Genomic DNA, 20,843 nt, shown 5'->3' with positions numbered 1-20,843 from the left:
TGTTAACTTTTGGCGCGGCACAAAAAGAAACCTGTCAGTCATATGGCCTCTTGGCCGGGCCTAGGGCCAAAGAAAGCGGCGATAAGTTCCAGACCTTACATTTATTTACATTTACACGTTTGGCAGACGCTTTTATCCACAGCGACTTATATTGCATTGATGTTGTTTCTGACTACATGCAATCCCCTGCCAAACCCATGACCTTGGAGTTGCTAGCCCCATGCTAACCCTGAGGCACAGGAAAGCAGTATGAAGGTCTGGCCACGAGAGACTAGTAGTTCATAATAGAAAACGAAAATAATACTTTTACCCAAACACATACTGAATTCAGAAAAACTGAAAATGGTCTTAAAAAAATATCGTTATTTTCTCCATGACTGCGTATATTTATTCTCTTTAATTCTCTTTCATTTTGAGTAAGTGTAAATAACTTTGTTGAGTATGGAGAACTATAGGGTATCATACTTACTCAAACTCTTTCCAAATGTCACTGCACACACACTCACCCACCATTAAACAGCACAGTGATGCATTCAGTCATGAAATACCCACCATGCCTCATTTCTATCCCCAATGAAACCTCTTCTGCCCCTGTTTTTCGCTGACAGGTTGGTGGTCCAACAGTGTGTATCAAATCAGGAAATGTTACCACCTGAAAGCATGTTTTTGATCATGTTTTGATCTTGCATTTGGCAAATGCTTGTTACTGGCGTAGCTTGGATTTAAGCTGTAACAGCCATCAAGCAAAACATTTATTACAGAGTATGTGCTTTTCTTGGGAATTGAACCCATGATCTTGGCATGGCTAGTGTTGTAGAGTACCTGTTGAGCTGCATGAATGCAGTATTAAAGGGATACTTCAACCAAAAATTAACTCATCCAGATTGTTTCAAACCTGTATACATTTCTTTGTTCTGCTGAACACACAGAAAGAAATTTGGAAGAATGTCAGTAACCAAACAGAACAGACCATTTACTGCCATAGTATGGAAAATAAATATGGGAGTCATGGGAGGTGGAGATTTTACACTTCCTGTGTGATTTTACAGGTCTGGAACAATCTGAGGGTGAGTAAATGATGACAGACTTTTTATTTTTGGTTGAAGTATCCCTTAGCAATTCCCTAAATGCAGTCAGGCAAATGAGATGAGATGAAATGAGAATATTTTGAATTCACCATATTTCTCTCAAACTCTATTTCTCTTTTCCTTCTGTTCCCGTGGCATTGGCTTGTTGCTGCCATCTGCTCATTGATTGAATCGGGAACATTTCTTCCAGTTGGATGGAGTTGAAAATTGGTTTGTTAAGTGAATTCAAGGCTACAGAAAGCACAGCCTTTGTCTTAAGGGATCAGTGTGTGTGTGCGTGTCTTTGTGTGCACGCGAATAAGCTTTTGAATCACTCTTGCGTTGGACTGTGGATCATTTCCACCACCCTGAGGAGAAAACCTACTCACCTTAAAATGTCACTCATTCCGGGTTTCATGCATGAAAAGCACCAGAGGCTCTGGAAGGAACGTTTATTCCTTTAAACACCTCTGAATTTCATCATTCAGAGTTTTTCATTTTGCAGTCCAAATCCCTGCGGCTAAAGTCAAGAAGACAGACATTTGTACTGCAGTAAAACAATACCGTATGTCAGATGAGAATTGGATGTGTTACATCTCATTGCAGTTTGAAGAAGAATCTGGAAGAATAATATCAAATATGCCTTGTATATGTATTTTTGTGGAATACACATAACATGTGAATTTAACTAAGGGGGGATTTTAACAAACTGAAGTGCTTCAGAGCTCAGTTATGTCCTGAATTGATTCATAGCATCTTTAGGATGTGTTTGTCAATCAGACAGATTTACAGTGTTACATCAACACACTGTCATGAAAAATGGGATCCATCCAGCCAATGTATTTCAGCCAACTACTATACAATACACAGAAGACGCTTATATTCTGCCAGCAATTTTGAGAATACATAACAAAAAAAATGATATGGCCAAGTTAGATTTTTTTAAAATAGCAACAGTAAGTAACAACAGGCCTCATTTACAAAACAAGTGTATGACAGAAAACTGTCCGTATGGTCGTTTACGATACTTCATATGAGATGCGTTAATAAAAAATAAACTCAGGACTGTTCAAGGGCTATAGAAAAACAAACTGATAACCCATCAAAATGATGAGACATTAGAGAGACGGTCCAGAAACAGGGGTTAACAAAGGGAACATTGTAAACCTTAGTCATCTAAGGACTATTTGTGCCAAATACTAATGTGCCTGGAGACAGAGAGTGAGAGAGCACTTAGCATTAATAAAGAGATTCTGCTCAGTCACGCTGACCTAACACATGCTCCCCAGTTGAAGGAGGGTTATGATGTAAATTATCTGAATGATCTGCTCAATTTTTGCCTTTAACTTTCTCACTTAGAGTTACAGAAGATAATTTAGTGTATCAAGGTCACACTGAGATGTCTTTTTGTATGTATAAGTGAGATATTATTCAAATCTTTCATTAGTAATTGGTGCAAAATGGATTTGCACGTGTCTGCTTTTGTACTTGTGAAATGTTTTTTGCTTTTTGCTCAAAGCTCTTTGTTTTCACAATTGCGCTTCCACCATCAGCGGTGTGACCTAATGTCACTGACCCGCTGGTATTCTCACACTCTCTCTCATCCTCTTATCCTCCTAAAATGACCTTGTCCCTTATGATCTGCACATTCTGACATCTCTGCCCTCAGCTAAGAGAAACACACTGCAAAAGAATACTCTTGTTTTCCAGTAAAAATGTCTACAAATTATTGAATCAAGATGAATTTTCTTGATGAGCAAAATGACCTAAGAATATGTGTCTTGTTTTAAGCACACTTTCACTGAAATTTCATATTTTTTTACTAAAAACAAGCAAAAAATTCTGCTAATGGGGTAAGAAAAATAATCTTGAATTAAGGTCAATCAATTCAAGATTATTTTTCTTACCCCATTGGCAAATGTTCTGCTTGTTTTAAGCACAAATATACTGAAATTTTATATATTTTTAATAAAAGCAGGATTTATTTTCTTAAGTCAGTTTGCTGCATCTTGATTCAAGAATGTTTAGACATTTTCACTGGAAAACAAGAAAAACAGACTAAGTAAGAAAGTCATCTTTTGCAGTGGAGAAAATAGAAACCAAGCACACTCATATAAATATGAGCATGTATTTCAACTATTGCGATTAAGAAAAATACTAGATACTAGAGCACTGTGCTGCTTTACATCAACTGCACTTCTATTTCTAATTTATTTTTATTTGCTCTTATTCTTTTTATGTATACAGTCACATTTTTTATCAATTTTATTGCTGTTTTATTGTTTCTTAAAATCTAAAGTTTTTGAGATCTTAAATCATTTGCATTTTCAAGATAAGACTTATTTCTTTCTGTCAATCATTTTATGTAAAGCACTTTGAATTGCACTTGTGTATGAAATGTGCTATATAAATAAACTTGCCTTGCCTTGATGAAGGCCTTAGTTAACAGCAGTCGTGGTCTCAGGAGTGGTTTGTTTGTTCTTTGAATAAATTAAAGAGATAGTTCTCATTTAGCACTCCATCCAGGGTGTATCCTGCCTTGATGCCCGATGACTCCTGAGATAGGCGCAGACTCCCCGTGACCCGAGGTAGTTCGGATAAGCGGTAGAAAATGGAATGGAATGGAATGGTTCTCATTTACTCACCCTCTATCCAAATCTGTATAACTTTTGTTGTTGTTGTGATGAACACCGAGAAAGATATTTAGAAGACCATTGACTACCATAGTAGGAGAAATTGCTTTGTAAATATCTTTGTTCTGTTGAACACAAAGGACGATATATGGAAGAATATAAGAAACAGTTCTGGGACACATTTGACTATAACATTGTCATTTTTCCTATGGTAGTCGATGGTGACCAAGAACTGTTTGGTTACAAGCATTCTTCCAAATATCTTTCTCTGCTTCATCAGAACAAAGAAACTTCTCTTTGAAAGAATAATCTAAATAACCCCCAAAATTTCTCCTGTCAGAAATCATATCACTTTATTCTTGAACTTCTATAAACACTAAAACCAAAACTTTACTCATGGACGGATTAGGATTGTCAAAATTTCAATTCAGATGAATGAACGATTGCTTATCTTCGGTCACAGTTTCTCCACCAGAGTACAAATCTAACTTCTTTGCGGTTTTAATCCTTGGTGGAGCCTACAGAAAAGAGATGATGGTTGCTGATGTCAGCAATATTTTTCAGTAGAGCGAGATTAAACCTTTACATGACCTCACAGCAATATCAAGTGAGTGGGTGTGAACGTATGATAATTCCTCTGCTAAAATAGATCTGGATCGCTCATTAAAGCTCAGTGGAGCTGAGAGCGTAACAGCTTCACGGTGAAGAACATTTCCCAATATCCTGATGTTTCATAAGCAATGTGCAGTAAATCCAGAGTCTTCTACACTGTCAGTCCACAGCAGCATTACATCTCTGAGTCAGACAGCAGCTGCTATTTATAAGCTCTGTTGGCTGAGCTTGTAACTTCTGTTCTGCTGGCTTGAATTTACGGCTCTTGGGAGTATTTTCTCTAAATCTGCAGCTGTTAGGAATTGGTAAAGCTTCTCTGCGGTAGGATTTTGCCTCTGGACAACATTACTCTCTTAAAAGAGCAGAGCCATAATTTTGTTGGAGTGTTTTGTAATAGGAGTGATGTCGCTTTTAATAAAGATTGGAACATTTTTAAATGTCACATGGTTTAATAGATTTGGGGTTTGGTAAATATTTGCAGTGAAAGATAGATATTCAATTCAAACCTATTTTAAGAATGAATCAGATTTTTGTAGTCTATTGAAATATAGACGTTAAATGTATATTCTTGATAATATCGTATACCCAAAAATATTTGTATTCACCCTCATATCATCCCAAACCCGTATGAGTTTCTTTCTGCTGCACAACACAAAAGAAGATATTTTGAGAAATGTCTCAGTGGTTTAGTCTCCGTACCATGGAAGTCAATGGGATAGCTATAGGTTTGGCAGCAAACATTCTTCAGAATAACTTCTTTTGTGTTTTGCAGAAGAAAAAAGTAATACAGGCTTGAAATGATAAAAGAATTAAAACATTTTTGGTGAACTATCCATTGTCATTGCAACATTGAACAAGAGCTTTGAAACTGATTTCCTGAGCCCGTTTGCGATTAACATGGTGACATTTGATCTTGTTCATTTTTTATTATTGTGTTATTATTTTTCTTAAGATATTTATAAGATATTATTTGGTTATTTGTATCACTCTTTATTTCATAATTATATGTACTGTTGAGCAGTAATGTTGAACTGAACCTAAAAATATAAAGAAATTAGAAACCAACCTGATTTAAAAATGAATTGTAATCTCTCCGGTTTCTTGGAGATTTTCCATCCCACGGCATTATAAGTGATAATCAGACAGTAATGAAATGAGTCAGGTGTGCTTGTGCGAGAAATATCATTTCATTAGAAGATATGAGGCGGAGGAGGTTTTGATCCTTAAAAATACGTTCTAAAACTTCTTAAGTGTAACCTCATTATTCTTTCTTTCTTCACAGGGACTTGGGTAACGTTTGGAGGCCAGATTTCAGATGAGGTAAGTCAGAATTGTTCTGCTCACTAACCGAAGAAACTTTATAAAGATATAAAACTATAACATACAAAATGACATCAGTAGCGAAAGTGACAAGAAAAAGCCGTCAGATTGCAAATAGTGTGCAAAAGCCTGTGACGTTGTTCTAGAAGTTGTGTAAAATGTGCATGTGCACGGGCGCAGATGTTGTGGAAGGGACAGTCAAATCAACCTAGAGGATGAACAAGACTCATTGGACGGGCAGGGACAGTAATTTGTTTTTGAGGGCATGTAAGTTTATAGAAAAACTGCCTGCCGTTCTTTTGCCTCAATGGAAGGGTTAACAAGTCCTCAACCTCTCCGCTTAAACAGCCCTGTTCTTTCAATGCTGGTTGTCAGGAGAACAAGCTTGAAACGCTGGAATTGTCACCCTGCCCTACATCACACTCACACACACACACTTGCTCCTGGCAGTAGAATGACTCGGCGTGTCCTGCCAGCTGAGTCGACCCGTCTGAGTGACAAAGCAGTTTGTTTCTCTGCAGTCATAAGAGATTTGCTTTCTCCAGAGCATTAGGATGTCGGGGAGCAACGACTGAATCAGGACTTTGTGCGAGTAACACTTTGGGAGTGTGAAAGTGTGTGTGTAGGTGGATTAATGGGGATAAGAGGGTTTTGCTTCTGTTAAATGTTTTGAGCTTATATGTAATCTGGAGGGTACAGACTGTGAAGTGTTCTTTCTCTCTTCAAATTCCTATTTACAGATGACCCGAGGTGAAGCATCAAGCCTTAAAGTGTACCTCCGGACAAATAATGAAAATACTTCAAAAATGACTCTAACATCTTTATGACCCCCATTTTTTTTACTTTTGGAAGCTTTCTGAATCCTCAGATTGCAACGCAACCAAACATACGAGGCACATGACAGTTCATCCGGTGTCAGCATCGCTCGACAAATGCGCGTTCTGACCACACAGGCTCTGTATCAGAACACGCATGTGTCCAGCAATGCTGACACCGGATGCATGGGAGCCTCTCGGGAACACACACTTGAAACTAACAATCAAATCAGGAAGTTTTTGAATATTGTCGTTAGTTTTGTTTGTTTCCGCACAAAAAGTATCCTTGTCACTTTATATTAATTTATACTGAACCACCGGAGGCGTGTGGACAATTTTACTATGTCTTTAGGCACTTTCAGCGCCTTGAAGATTAGTTGCTTTGCAATCTAAGGAGGAGTCAGAAAGCTTCCAAAACGACCTTAATTCACGTTTTGGGGGGAAAATGGAGGTAATTCAGATGTTAAACTACTTGAGGGGGAGTAATTAATGGCGGAATTTTCATTTTTGGCCAGAGTTACCCTTTAAATTAAACTCGGCTGTTCAATACATGTTTCAATGTTGATGCTCCAAAGGCAAAGTTCCGCCAAAAGTGAAAATTATTTTATGATTTATTCAGCCTCATGTCATTCAAAACTTGCTGTGACTCTTTCTTCTGTGAACACTAAAGAAGATATTTTGAGGAATGTCTCAGTGGTTTTGTGTCCATACAATAGAAGTCAATCAATCTTCTGCGTTCTGCAGAGGAAAGTCATATAGGTTTGAAAAAACAACTAAAGTTTGTGAAATGGAAGAAAGTCGTGAAATGAATCACAAGGTTAAGAACATCCTTACATTCAGCTGCCTAGAGCATCCCACCTATGATTCATGAGTCTGCGAGGAGGAAATTAAAGTAATCTCAAGGCTAAGCCCTCGCATTCCGGGAAACAAGGCAAATCAATTTACATTATCACTCCAAATGGTCAAGTGAACGCATGAATTGACCAATGAACCTAAACCCTCCATCGCTTCCGTCACTTTAGAAGAGGCCAGAGAGATTCATTTAGGTGGTTTTATGCCTTAAAGTCATTCTCCATTTGTCTGCTTTCCTCCAGTTTTAATTGTGATGCATGGTGTAGTAAAGGTGTTTTGCTTGTCAAAAAGAAGTATACTTGAAGTTCATTTTTGAGTATACTTAAGTAAAGTTCAAGTATATTTTTAAGTATACTTTATGTAGTAAGTATACTAATATCAATGGACTAGTAGTATGCTTGAAAGTGTAATACTTGAAAACCTCTTGGGACTCAATTGGCCCTCTTTTTAGTTTATAAAAGTACAGATTAGATAAAAATTATAGATATAGATAAAATTATAGATTTAAGTATACTTAAAAATTACCAGTAGTTAACTTTTGAGTACACAACAATTTCACAATAAGTTTTCATTTGTTCAACAACTATAATCCATATAAATTTGTTGCTGTGCTGATAGTTTATTTGTTCAATACTTTTAACACATGTAAAACCAAGACGTTCCCTTTCTGTCGGTCTCTCGACATAGTGTTGAGAACGACCAATGGGGTTACCTATGGAAAAGGCGACAATGCTGTATCGCGTCACAATCTTTAGCGAAGCGACGGTAACAGGCCTGGGCGTGTCAGCTCGAAGCTTTCGTGAAACTGTAACCTTCCCGTGTGGTGGTCGGGGGGTTCCAGAGAAAGATGGGTACAGATTCTTGGAGAAAGATGGGTACAGCCCTGACCGGTAACCTTTCACGGACGGAGGCGTTAGCTCTCTACTGGCGAGAGGCTGTCCGGCTCAGGTTTACACCGGGTAAGCGCAACTTCCTTAATTAGGGATGCGCTGCAGAGGCCACCTCCTACCCTTGGGGAGGAATATGGTGGACATAGGTATGGTCTTGTCCTTGGAGCAGAACACATGGAACGTGTGGACTGAGTAGTTAACCCCGAGGTGGAGGTCCACCTGGGGAAGCTCATGGGTTACCAGGAGTGGGAACCATTCTCATGAGGATACATCAAACGGAACAGCCCATGGAGGGGGTTTTACAAACGTCTGGTAGCACTAGGTCCGGCTAGAGCTATCTGTGATAGTTCATATGGTATCCCGGCCTAAGGGGGAAGGCTGCTCTGCCCAGCCAACCGAGAATGCTTGGAGGTCCCCTACCCTCTTGAAGGAAGCGAGCGCCATCAGGAGGGCTGTCTTTCTCTTCAGGTAACGAAGATCGGAACCTCCAAGGGGCTCTTGGGGGGCCCAGAGAGGAAGGTGGAAGGTGTGTTTCCGTCCGTCCCGCGCTCAGCTGTGCGCAAGGGCATGCGTGCCGAGGGGGCCTCGGACAGGGAATACCAAAGCGGGTAATGGTGGTGTTGCGGGAGGCGAACAGGTTTACCTGGAACTGTCCGAACAGCATCCAAATGAGCTGGACTGCGGGGGTGGAGTCGCCACTTTCCGCGAGGCGTATACTGACGAGAAAGCGTGTTGGCTGTCTTGTTCAGTTTGCCCGGGATGTGTGAGGCCCGCAGGGAGCGGATCACCTTTTGATTCCCAGGGGGAAGTGTTCCAGGCAGTTCAACACCGACTGGGTGCGTGCTGCGGACAGTCGAGCCGTCATTGACAGAGTTTAGTTCCATACCGAGAAAGAGGATGCTCTGCACTGGGGAGAGCTTGCTCTTCTCTCGGTTGACCTGTAATCCCAACCGATCTAGGTGCCGGAGCACCAGGTCCCTTTGTGTACACAACAGATCTCGCGAGTGTGCCAAGATAAGCCAGTCGTCAAGATCGTTTAGTACCCGCCCACCTTCCTCCCCTCAGGGAGATAGGGCGGCTTCCACGATCTTCGTGGACCATGGGAACAGGGACAGACCGAAAGGGAGAACAGGTCGATTGCCACGAAACCAATCCTGACACCTGATAGATGTCTGGATGCATAAGCATCCTGAATGGCAGCTTGTGAAGGTGCTTTGTTAAGGGCAAGCAGACCTGTGGGGCGTGACCTGCCGTCTTGGGATCGATGAAGTGTGGGCTGTAACCCACTGAACATCTTGGTTTTGAGGGACGAACTCCATACCTGTTTCGCCAGAAGGGTGGTGACCTCTACCCGAAGTACGTAGGCGTGCCTGCCTATCAAAGAACGAGAGAGGATGCCCCGAAACTTCGGAGAGTCTCTGGCGAACTGGATCGAGTAACCAAGACGGACCGTACTCATTAGCCACCGAGACAGTGTGGGCAGCTCTCGAGCTCCCATTTATTTTAAGTATGCTTGTAAGCTTTCTTTGCGTTACCTTCAATATAAACGGACAGTTAATTATTAATTCTTGTTGAACATTCGTAAGTACACCTCAATGTTGATTCTAAGTAAACTAGTTGAAGTATTTTTATGAACATACTATTTAGATATTATTTTTGCACTTGAAATACTTCTAATACACAGTATCTCACAGAAGTAAGTACAACCCTCACATTTTTGTAAATATTTTATTAAATCTTATTATATCGCTACTTCTAAATTGCAGCAAAGTGTAATTTTTCTAAACCAACAAAATAATTGTCAATTCAATTCTCTTCAGTTCAAATTTCTTTCTATAGCACGTTTAAAATCTTTCATAGCTTTACAAATACAAATTAATTTAAAAAGTAGCTATATTAATATAATAAGTAGTGACAGAAGTATAAAACAGGAAATTATGCAATAGACATAATAAATAGAAAACTTTTCTGTTTAGTAAATACAAAAAATAATAAAAGAGTCAAAACATTCACATGTAAGAACTGTACAAAATATTTGTACAATGAAAAATTAAGCAGTTCAGCAATAAAAAAAGATGCTAGAAGAGCACCAACATACCTCACACTGCTTCTTCACTTTCATTCACTCCTTGAGTATTCAGATGGACTCCACCTATAGGTTGAACTGTGTAACTGTGCACGAGCGGCTCCAATACACATATGTAAATTACACTTTTAAATAGAGTTAAATGAATATGTTTAGTTTAATCGCGTTCTGTAATTTAGAGTTGTCATTGCTTAGTAAAGAGAAAATTGAAATCAAAATAAATTAAAATGCACTTAAATGTATTTTTTTAAGGGCGCATTAAAGTTCCACACATTAGTATTTATTTTTTGCCTTTATTTTAAGTCTTACTTTTTGCTGTGTAAACTAGAAGATGTAAATTAATTTTAAGAAATTGTGGAAAAAGTAGAAGAAAATGTGAAGATTAGGAAGTATGTAAAACTTTATTTGCTGTGGCAAAATTTGGCACTCGATTGCTTAAGTGTTTTTTAAGTGGTTGCTATGGTGTTGCTAAGGTTTTATGGGCCATTGCAAAGGTGTTGTAAGGTGGTTTCTAGGGTGCTCTAAATGATCGATAGCTTCACTGCCATCACTTTTAAAGTCATTCAACTCTCCTGTATAAGCTGCTCAATTTTACTCCTTAGTTCATATACTAATAGCACACTTGAATAAACTTCTTTTTGATAAGGGTTGGCTGTGGTGTTATTGTGAAGCAGGGACCTTCGGAAAGTGATGAGAATCTCAAAGGACTGGACTAGGATCAAATAAAAATATGATTTTAGAGATGAATAAAAAAGTGATTGCTCACATGGCAATCATACCAATACAAATACAAACACATTTAAACTCATATACTAATTCTTTCTCACTCCGATATATGAATGTGATATGTGGAATGTGACAGCTTAGCTCATAGAAAAACCCTCAAACAGCCAAAATTAATCTCCAAGCATGCGGGGGAGATGAATGGGCTGCTGTCAGGATGAATGATTCCACACCTGCTAAATCACTTCATAATAAAAATAAATGCGATCACAACCACAGAAACCTTTGTAAAAGTGACCCAAAGGCTATGTAAATGTCTTTTCAATGTTTTACTTCAAACCAGAGTGAGATTTGGCTTGGTCTTGCAATAAACACTAAACATTTATTGTTGAAGCAATTACAGCGTTATGGATGTGACATTTTCAATCAAAACATGAAATATATAAACTCCCAGAGAATGTATTTATTACCACTATGTTGAATAATCTGTTTATATTTTATTTAACCCCTGATGATAGAGTTAGAAAAATATCAGTCTATGCACATCAAGTTTTCTATTTAAAAGAGGCAAAGATTGCATGCGTTACGGATGTGACATAAATTGACATGTTTTTTAAAGAGAACATACTTCGTAGAATGTCTTAATTAAAATGTGAATTAATATGCTCAAACCAGAAGCAACAATACTCCACAAACTGAGAAAGGATGAGTCTTCATAGAACTTAAGGTTATTTTAATTTAATTTTCATGTGGCCATTTATGAGGAATATGGACTGTTATGGATGTGACAATTCACTTACCGGACTATGCATTTAAAACAAAGCATTTTAAACTTTAACACAGACCTCAAATGTTGACATTTGCATGGAATTGCCCATTTGGGGAACAATGCATTGAATGACATTGATTGTACATATAAGCCAGCAGAATACCTTGAATACTGTAAATCTATATTGTAGATAATGTAAACACTTTGGATTGGAATCTTAATAATAGCAGTGTCGTGTCTTACATACTGCTGTAGGTTGATATTTTTGTGGTACTTGATACTAAGTGTGTATGTTTGTGTCTCTTTCAGGTGGCAGAACGGTTGATGACTATAGCTTATGAGAGCGGGGTGAACCTTTTTGACACGGCAGAGGTGTATGCTGCAGGAAAGTGAGTGTGACTCAACTTCAACAATAATACCCATAATTCACTCTACACCATGATTCATAATTAACATCTCTCTCTCTGTTACAGAGCTGAAGTCATACTGGGAAACATCATCAGAAAGAAGGGCTGGAGGTACGGTTGCATGTGTACCTGTGTAAATAAGTAGATATGTAACTGTGATACTAGAACGCAGGAAGTGCAAACTCTTTGCTCAAGTAAAAACTGCAAGATGTTTGTATTTTTTGTGGTTGTTGTCTACCTGCTGACTGTAGTATCGGTTACATCTCATTTGTCAGAGGGGGGTAGATTGGGGCTTTGATCACCGTTTTGTAACGCTGAACTGATGGAAACACACAAGTACTTCCTGGTGTGGGTGGTTGCAATGACAACGGATGACTACCCACTGTGATCAATATCACTTGTGGAATGACTGTTATTCCACTGACATAGAAAATTTCTTATGGCTGGAATACACTACAAGACTTTAAAAATCTTAACAGATTTTTTTAAACTAGACATCATACACTTTCAGACTTTTTGAAAGTTTCAGATAGAAACACACTATCTGATCAAATCTGCAGACTTGCACAGACCTTCTACAACAAGTACAGATTGAAAATCTGGGCAAAAGTCTTGTAGTGTATTTTAGCCTTAAGTCGTGTTGTTGATTTGTCATTGTTCCCATTCAGTATGAGAGATAAAAAGGTCTGTGTTTGCCATGGAGTACTACCATAGTGCACACTATGTAGTATGCACTAAATACTACATCATCTTTCATAATTATTTGAAACTTGGCTATTTCAGATAGAATTAATGGTTGTTTTATGATTTACAATCCCATTTTGTGTAACTCTCCGAAGTTAAATTAAATCATGAATCTTTAATATTGACTAATAATGACTGATCAACACATTGTTATGCTATAATGAATTCTCTCTGTTCCCACTGTAGAGAACATATTATATATCATCTTATTGTCTAGCTATCCAATGACACCCATTCAAAATGCATAAACTTATCTGGTTTGATGATCTTGGTATATGTTTGATGGATGCACATTATAGGTGATGTGACCCATGGAAATGTACAGCTTTTTAAACTACTTGATTTGTTTCACTGTCACTTGTTTTTTGCCTTTAATCGTTTTGTTAGTGTCTTCCTAAATCTTTAATGTCTTTCCAGTGTATTCCCCTCTCATTCCCACATTTTAATTGTAGCCCCGTTCCACTTCTCTCATAACCCAGTTTCTCCCCTTCGGCTTTCCTTTCATTTGCTTTTTCATTTCATTTCAAGCTCTAGTTCCTGATCTTCCATCCCGCTCCAGCCTCTTCATGAAGCTGATGGTGTTTTTCATTGATTGCTTTTCTGCTATACAAAAATGAAAGTTGGGTGGGAAACTGTTCCCCTTTGTGTAACCCACAGAGCCGCCAGAATCACTTAAAATCTGATTTCTTGTATCTGTTATATGATGGATTTGACTCAGCCCCAGCTTTCATGATTAAAGCATGTCTTCTGTAATTTGTCTGTTTTTCATTTGGCCTAAATTATATTTGGCTCTCTTTTTTTATCAATTTTTTTCGCAAATAATAAATGTAGGGCACATTGAGAGTTCCTAGTGATGAAAGCTCATTTACACCCTTTTAAAATGTAGATGAGAATAAATCTCTTAGACCTGCAGATTACTGTCAAAACAGCTACAGGCGAAAGTTATGTACACTATGTGTCGTCACATAGCAATAGCATTACTGTCTCTTATTCTGTTGTTTGCAGTTTAATAAAGTCATAATACCAAAATGTCAAATGCGCTTTGAAGAAAAGCGTTTGCTAAATGTAAATATTAGTAACCGGCTAACAGGCCTAATGGCTACTTCAGACTTCAGTATAAATTAACAACATTTTCTCTCATCCTTTTAAGGCGATCCAGTCTGGTTATAACCACAAAGCTCTACTGGGGTGGAAAGTGAGTAAACGGTTCATGTCACTTCCTGTTGAGAGACACGTTCTGATATATAATAACTGTCTCTTCATTGAACATTCTAAAGAGCAGCACACTTAACGCTGACATCTGTGGATTTCCATGTTTTGTAAATGCAATTATGCAGCTTGACTGAGGTCAGGAGCTGACCCAGCGTTTCTCCATCAGTCCAGTGTGTGTCTCGTCTCAGGTGCACCTGGAGAGCCAGATAAGACTAAAGAAAAGCCATGTTCTGTTTCTCTACAAATCCTCTCTCATGAATAATAATTGCTGTTTAAACATGCTGGCAAAACGCTGCGTTTTTAAAATATGAAGAGCAAGCGTTTTGCACTTGGAAACAGATGACCGAGAATATCTGACAGATGCACAGAAGCTAGGCTGAATGACTTGAGAGATGTTCTTTGCCATAGTGCAGCTTTCTAAAGTTTTGTTTGTGTTTTTTTTACCACAGAGCTGAGACAGAAAGAGGTCTCTCCAGGAAACACATTATCGAAGGTACACTACACCTTCTCCCTTACACCGTGGGGTGAATCTGTAAAGATAAATAGTGTCTGCTGACAGTGCTGTTTATTTGCACACACTTTCTGCATTGTTTTGGCACCCGATTCACTAAAGGAATTACACAAATCATGCACAGAAATACCAAAAATCAAACATTTGATGCAATTAGGATCTTTCGGATTAGTTTGTTGTGTTAGATTGTGCATGATGCAGCAGACTGAGTCTGTACAGCATCGCTGCACCACTACAGTAATTTAGTTTATTAAAATTCTGAAACTGCACTTGAGAACATTGTGTACTGTATCTGGATTTGTGCCCAGTTAAAATGCTTTTTTTCCTTTCATCTTTTGATGAGTTACTGGTGTGTTAACTACGGTGGCCGCTAGGTGTCACTACGCTGCAACAGAAGAAAACACATTCAAACACAAAAAAACACAAGCAAATTCAGAAAGCATCTTCATTAGTTTGGCGACACATGCCCTGCAAATACTCGAAACACAAACAAACACAGAAACGCGCTGCAAATTCTCGCAACACAAACAAACACAGAAACGCACTGCATATACTCGCAACACAAACAAACACAGAAATGCACTGCATATACTAGCAACACAAACAAACACAGAAACGCGCTGCAAATTCTCGCAACACAAACAAACACAGAAACGCACTGCATATACTCGCAACACAAACAAACACAGAAACGCACTGCATATACTCGCAACACAAACAAACACATAAATGCACTGCAAATTTTCGCAACACAAACAAACACAGAAACGCGCTGCAAGCTGCACGGACGACAACGGAAGTGTTTCTAGGGGACCGCAAAAAACTGATGCACCTGATTGGGACGCGCTTCATTTTGACTGTTCAAATTCGTTAGTGGAGTTGTCAGCCACATTGAAGGTAATTGCTTTATAACATTAGTTTAACTTTCTGAACGTACGTCCGTAGGATATTATTAGCCTGTCGTTTTGATCAGTTTAACAAAAACTATGAGACGTAGTAGCTGCTCGACTTACTTAAACAAGTGTCACTATAAAAAAGTTTAAAGGTTTAAAAAATGATTAAAAACATTGTCAATGTGGCTGACAACTCAACTAACGAATTTGAACAGTCAAAATGAAGCGCATCCCAATCAGGTGCATCAGTTTTTGTGGTCCTCCTGAAACACTTCCGTTGTCGTCTGTGCAGCTTGCAGCGCGTTTCTGTGTTTGTTTGTGTTTCGAGTATTTGCAGGGCATGTGTCGCCAAACTAATGAAGATGCTTTCTGAATTTGCTTGTGTTTTTTTATGTTTGCATGTGTTTTCTTCCGTCGCAGCGCATTGACACCTAGCGGCCACCGTACATAACCAATAAAAAAGTACAAAAACATTTATTTTTAATAGACATCAGTTTTGTAATGACACAATGTAAATATTAGTAAATAAATTGCACTGGGTTTTATGATTTAGAAGGCTAATTTACATAGAAAGAAGGTGTGTGCACTGAAAAGAACTTTGGTGCATGTTTAGTTAAAGTGAATTGTGGTTTTTAGTGAAGGAGACAAAAAATTTGTACTGACATTTAAAAACTGTTTTAGCGAGTTGGAGCTCTTTGTTTTTTCTCTCTTTATGAAATGTTCTGTTCTACATTTACAACTTGTGCACATGTACAATTAAATACACACTAGCTTTAGAATTTCTTAAAATGTACTACTCATTCAGTATTTATATTTTTCGCACATTTTTAAATAATAGTCAACCCATTAAAACCATGGAATAAGATAATTATGGGAATTATGTTCTGACTAAAAGCATCAAAAATAAATAATATAAAATAAATATTTTAGAATGTTCAAAGTAGTCTGCATGGAATTTCCAAAATGGTACGCTTGGCACTTTATCATCCAGCTTCTTGAGGTCTCAACCTGGGAAGCTTTTAAAACCGTGTTGAAGAAATTTCCGTCAAAGCTCAAATCTTATTGGCTGATTTTTATTCACTGTTTGGTCCAATCTTTAATTTCAAAATGCCATTGAAATCTATGGAATGATCCTGTTTAAGTAAACATGTCTGTGACATACCGGTATCTACACACGGAGACTGATTGAGTGAATTTAGTGTTAGTGTCGCTTTGGCTTTGGCTTATAGCACTAAAGAGGAGACACACACAAACAAACAGCTCATTTAACACTCCATCACAGAACACACACACGCATGTTGGAACACAATGAAGCAGCAGAAAGTCAGGATGATAAGCATGTCACACATATCTGACCTTCCAAAGTAAATCTCCTTTGCATAATTTGCTCCTGACTGAATCTCATCTGACATAGCACCTTGAATTCTGAATAGACAGACTATTAATGGTGGGGCACAAGAGTGATGTTGCTATCCAGCATTGGTGGCAGTACTGACTTGTTTCATTACATAAAAATAATGAAAGAGAAGCAGTGAGATTTATGGGAGGCATTAATATTGCAGTATAAACTACTCCCCTGAAATGCTTACATTGTAATGCGTACATTGTCACTCTAGGGCGAAAATGACTTTTCTCTGAAGCCCCTGAACTAATATACAACCATGGCCTAGATATTCAGGTTTATGGGGGTAGAAGATGAATGATGGTTGTGTTTGCTGTTCTGTGCTGGCCTTTATTTTTCCCTCATGCCAGCAGGTTTTAAGCCAGACACCTATTTTACAAACAGAGAGCTTGGGGAACGGCACTTTCCACCTGAAGATGTGTTTATATGGGGCATGTCTGTGAACATGCTTAGCATGCTTATACACTTTTATTAATAAAGAAAAGACCCACGATGGGGCAAAACACGAAAACGGAAACAAAGGGTCAAACTAAAGACTTCCCACAAGGGGGACAAAACAAACAAGGTCAATAATCAAAATAATAAGTCCAAACACGAATAGGGGAAGTCCAACAGGAACACAGAATATCAGGAGACACGAACTGGTAATACAATGATAGAGTACACAAACAATGAACCGACGGGGAACAATGGGCACTGGGACAATATATAGGGAGACGTAAATTAGGGAAGATTGAAACAGGATGGTGACGGGCAGGTGACAAGACTAAAACACTGATGGGAACTGGCTGGACAGGTGAGACTAATGGGGCGCTAACAGAGAACAAGGGGCGGGGCTAAAGGACACAAGACCGGAGAGAGAGCATGGCATTACAAAATCTGAACACACACTCGAAGCAGTAGAGTAGACCAATCATAAAAAACTGTCTAAGCTAGACCAATCAGAGCGTTTTGGAAGGAAGCACTTCAAAGAGCCAGACACTCAACAGCCTGTTTTCTGAGAATCGAGATGACGGTGTAAAACACTGGTTAACTACAGTATGTAATACATAAAGCATTTTTTGAAAAATTTAAATATGAACTTCTCTTGGTTAGCACATCATAAAAATTATAAAGACTTTGAAAATTGGCAAAATATGACCCCTTTAAATCATACATTACTGGGCCGCTGTTGTGGCTGTGAATTTTAGCACAGTTTACAATTGCATTTTTAATAAACAAATGTTTTAATGCATCGGTGCTGTAATCGTTCCCATCTTCATCGCAATGCTTCGTAAAAACCATTACATTAAACAGCCCGAGTGTTTGGTTTAAAACTGTCATCCTATGGTGCTATAGGAAGAGATACGGTCAGTTGTATTATTGATCAATATTAGATCTTGCTTGGCTTGCCTGTTCCTCGGAGTCCTGACAAACACCACAATCTCCTTTCTGGAGTAATTGTGAAGCCTTTACTAACCGCAGAATGTTGACCCTATTATAGTGAATCTCTGGAGATGGGAAAAGAAACAATCCGGTCCCAAACACTTCATTACATTTGACCATCAATTCACAGGGTAATGGGGATAAAGAGAGAGACCGAAGATATAAGTGAGCTCTGGGGTATAAGACAGAACAGGTTTGATTACATGAAAGTCCACCTGACTCACGCAGCTGTGGGTCCCCTGTCTGTAAAGCTTTATTAGGGGGGGATGTTTATCTCGATGTCACATGGACTTGAATCTTCAGCAGATCCTCTGTGATCTTTCAAATTGCTTTGGACTTTTCAGACTGAACATTTAAGTACCTTGTTGACCGGTGCTTGAAATCTTAAACCCCAACCATGGTTGGCCCCAGTCCTCATTGCTACTCAGGAAAAATAAAGCATATTGTATTGTCCCCCACTGACATCCCTGGTAAACATTACCAGAACGTTTGAAAAGGAACATAAAACAAACACTCACACACGGTTTGTTTTTTAGGTCTGAAGGGCTCCTTACAGAGAATGCAGCTGGAATATGTCGATGTGGTCTTTGCCAACCGTCCCGACAGCAACACACCAATGGAGGGTGAGTTGGGTCATGCAGACAACTTGTATGGAAGTTTTTTTCAAATATTTTATAACCAAAGCAGTGGAAGAGTTGCACTGACAATGCATTTACGATAGTGCATCAAATGCCAGAGAGGTACAAATGAATGAGTGCGTCAGACTGAAAGGGTTTGTGTCCCACAGGCCAGTACTTTTAAAGATGTAGTCATGATGTCATGGTTATGATTAAGTGCAGTCCCCAGAGTACCATCACAATAATAACTCTGAATAAACTCACTTCTTACTTGTGCCCTAGGTAGGTAATACAGCCAGCAGGCTGTCACGGCACTGTTAAGATTCTGTTCTGCCCGAAACTTCCAGAGCAGTCAACCTGAAAATCTAATCTATTGTTTTAATTTGTTTTTGCCCGGGCTCGCTTTTTATATCATAGGGATCAGGAGAACATTTTATGTGTTGGGTGGCTGGTTACAGAAAACATTCCTGGATTGTCACTTCACGCTTATGACAACACTGACAAAAAAACAGATTTAAACAGTATCAAAGTAGATTTGTATAAAGACAAGAAAAAATGATATATAGGAAAATACTGATACTGTTGTTTAAGTTTTGAGAGTTTTATTCTCAGAAGAGATGAATGAGGAGACAAGATTCCAGCTGTAACAACAGATTCTCTCTGTATCCTTTCTATTATATTCACATGAATAACACACGCCAAGATAATAAAGAAAGAGCAGCTCTTGAAAAAAATGTAGGGACCACGGCAAAGATATTTTCAGCTTTTCTAAATAAACTATATTGGCAAAGTGTTGTTGTGGTTTCAGTCTTTGAACTATAGACAGCATTTCTCTCATATAACAACAAAACATGTTGCTTTTATTTGCGTAAAATGAAAACCTGACAGACTTTTATTTATATTAAAAAATGGAATGGAATGAATGAACAATGAACAAAAGAAAGAAGTTTATATTTATTTTCAAACAATGGAATACTAACATGTTCCATGTATTTAATAAGATTTACAAAAGTGAATATTTAATGGAAAAAACGTGATCGCAAACAAATAAAAACAAAGGTTCAGTTTTTCATTGTGCTTTGTACACAATACTTGATAAATGACTTTCACGTGAAGTTTGCAAATGCAGATACGAATGCTAAGTCAAAACATTGCAAGTGCAGAGAAGAGTCTCTGGGAGTCTGCTATAGACGTTTCTTCGGATGTACACGCCTGGCTCGAAGTGCATAAACTTAGCCGCTACGTTAAGACTGTCTCTTAACAACTAGTCTCACAGTTGTTAAGACATTTATATTAATGTCTATTTATATTAATATTATTTTATTTATATTAATCTTCGTGGTAACACTTTACTTAAAGCCTGTATGTATAATGCATTATAAAGCGTTATGAAAGTGTCTGATGAAATATATTTAATATTGTTCGTTTTGTGTGTTGTAATACATTAAATGTAGTTGTAAAGAATTATAACCACAATAAAGAATTGACAAGTGTTATAATGTATGACTGTAGTTACCAATGGCAGCGCTAGGGGGGAACTGCTCAGCCCTGGCAATGCACTCCCAAGGATTTCCTTATATATTTCACGGAGTGAGTGCCTATTTACACTGATATGTATGGCATAATGTCTTCAACAAAAGAGAACCGCATATAATGTAAGCTTGTTCTAAAATGCTCACAAATTCTTAATTAAATAAGGAATAATTGACGACGGGCCGTTCAATTTTTCAAAAGTTAATGGGTTTGCATTAACTTTCGAATAATTGAATGGACAGGAGTCAATAATCCCACATATACCACACAGTAACTACACCTTACATGACATTTTTCAAATGTTTAATGTCAATGTTTGTCTTGTTTTCGTC

The 20,843-nt window shown here is 38.2% G+C and overlaps 1 protein-coding gene across 6 annotated transcripts in view; it reads left to right on the top strand.

Moving 5' to 3' along the window:
- Nucleotides 1-20,843, top strand: part of kcnab1a (potassium voltage-gated channel subfamily A regulatory beta subunit 1a) — a 150,398-nt gene that overhangs the window by 123,071 nt on the left and 6,484 nt on the right. For all 6 annotated transcript variants that reach the window (XM_056765585.1, XM_056765587.1, XM_056765582.1 and 3 more), the window contains 6 exons: nt 5,595-5,632; nt 12,077-12,156; nt 12,241-12,285; nt 14,069-14,113; nt 14,580-14,623; nt 18,898-18,984. In XM_056765585.1, coding sequence (XP_056621563.1) covers nt 5,595-5,632; nt 12,077-12,156; nt 12,241-12,285; nt 14,069-14,113; nt 14,580-14,623; nt 18,898-18,984 — 339 coding nt within the window. The remainder of the gene's footprint in view (nt 1-5,594; nt 5,633-12,076; nt 12,157-12,240; nt 12,286-14,068; nt 14,114-14,579; nt 14,624-18,897; nt 18,985-20,843) is intronic.

This window comes from Triplophysa dalaica, chromosome 14, assembly GCF_015846415.1.
Source record: "Triplophysa dalaica isolate WHDGS20190420 chromosome 14, ASM1584641v1, whole genome shotgun sequence".
Classification (NCBI taxonomy): Eukaryota; Metazoa; Chordata; class Actinopteri; order Cypriniformes; family Nemacheilidae; genus Triplophysa; species Triplophysa dalaica.
The sequence above is the reverse complement of the archived record's forward strand: the minus strand, read 5'-3'. Positions and strand labels throughout refer to the sequence as shown.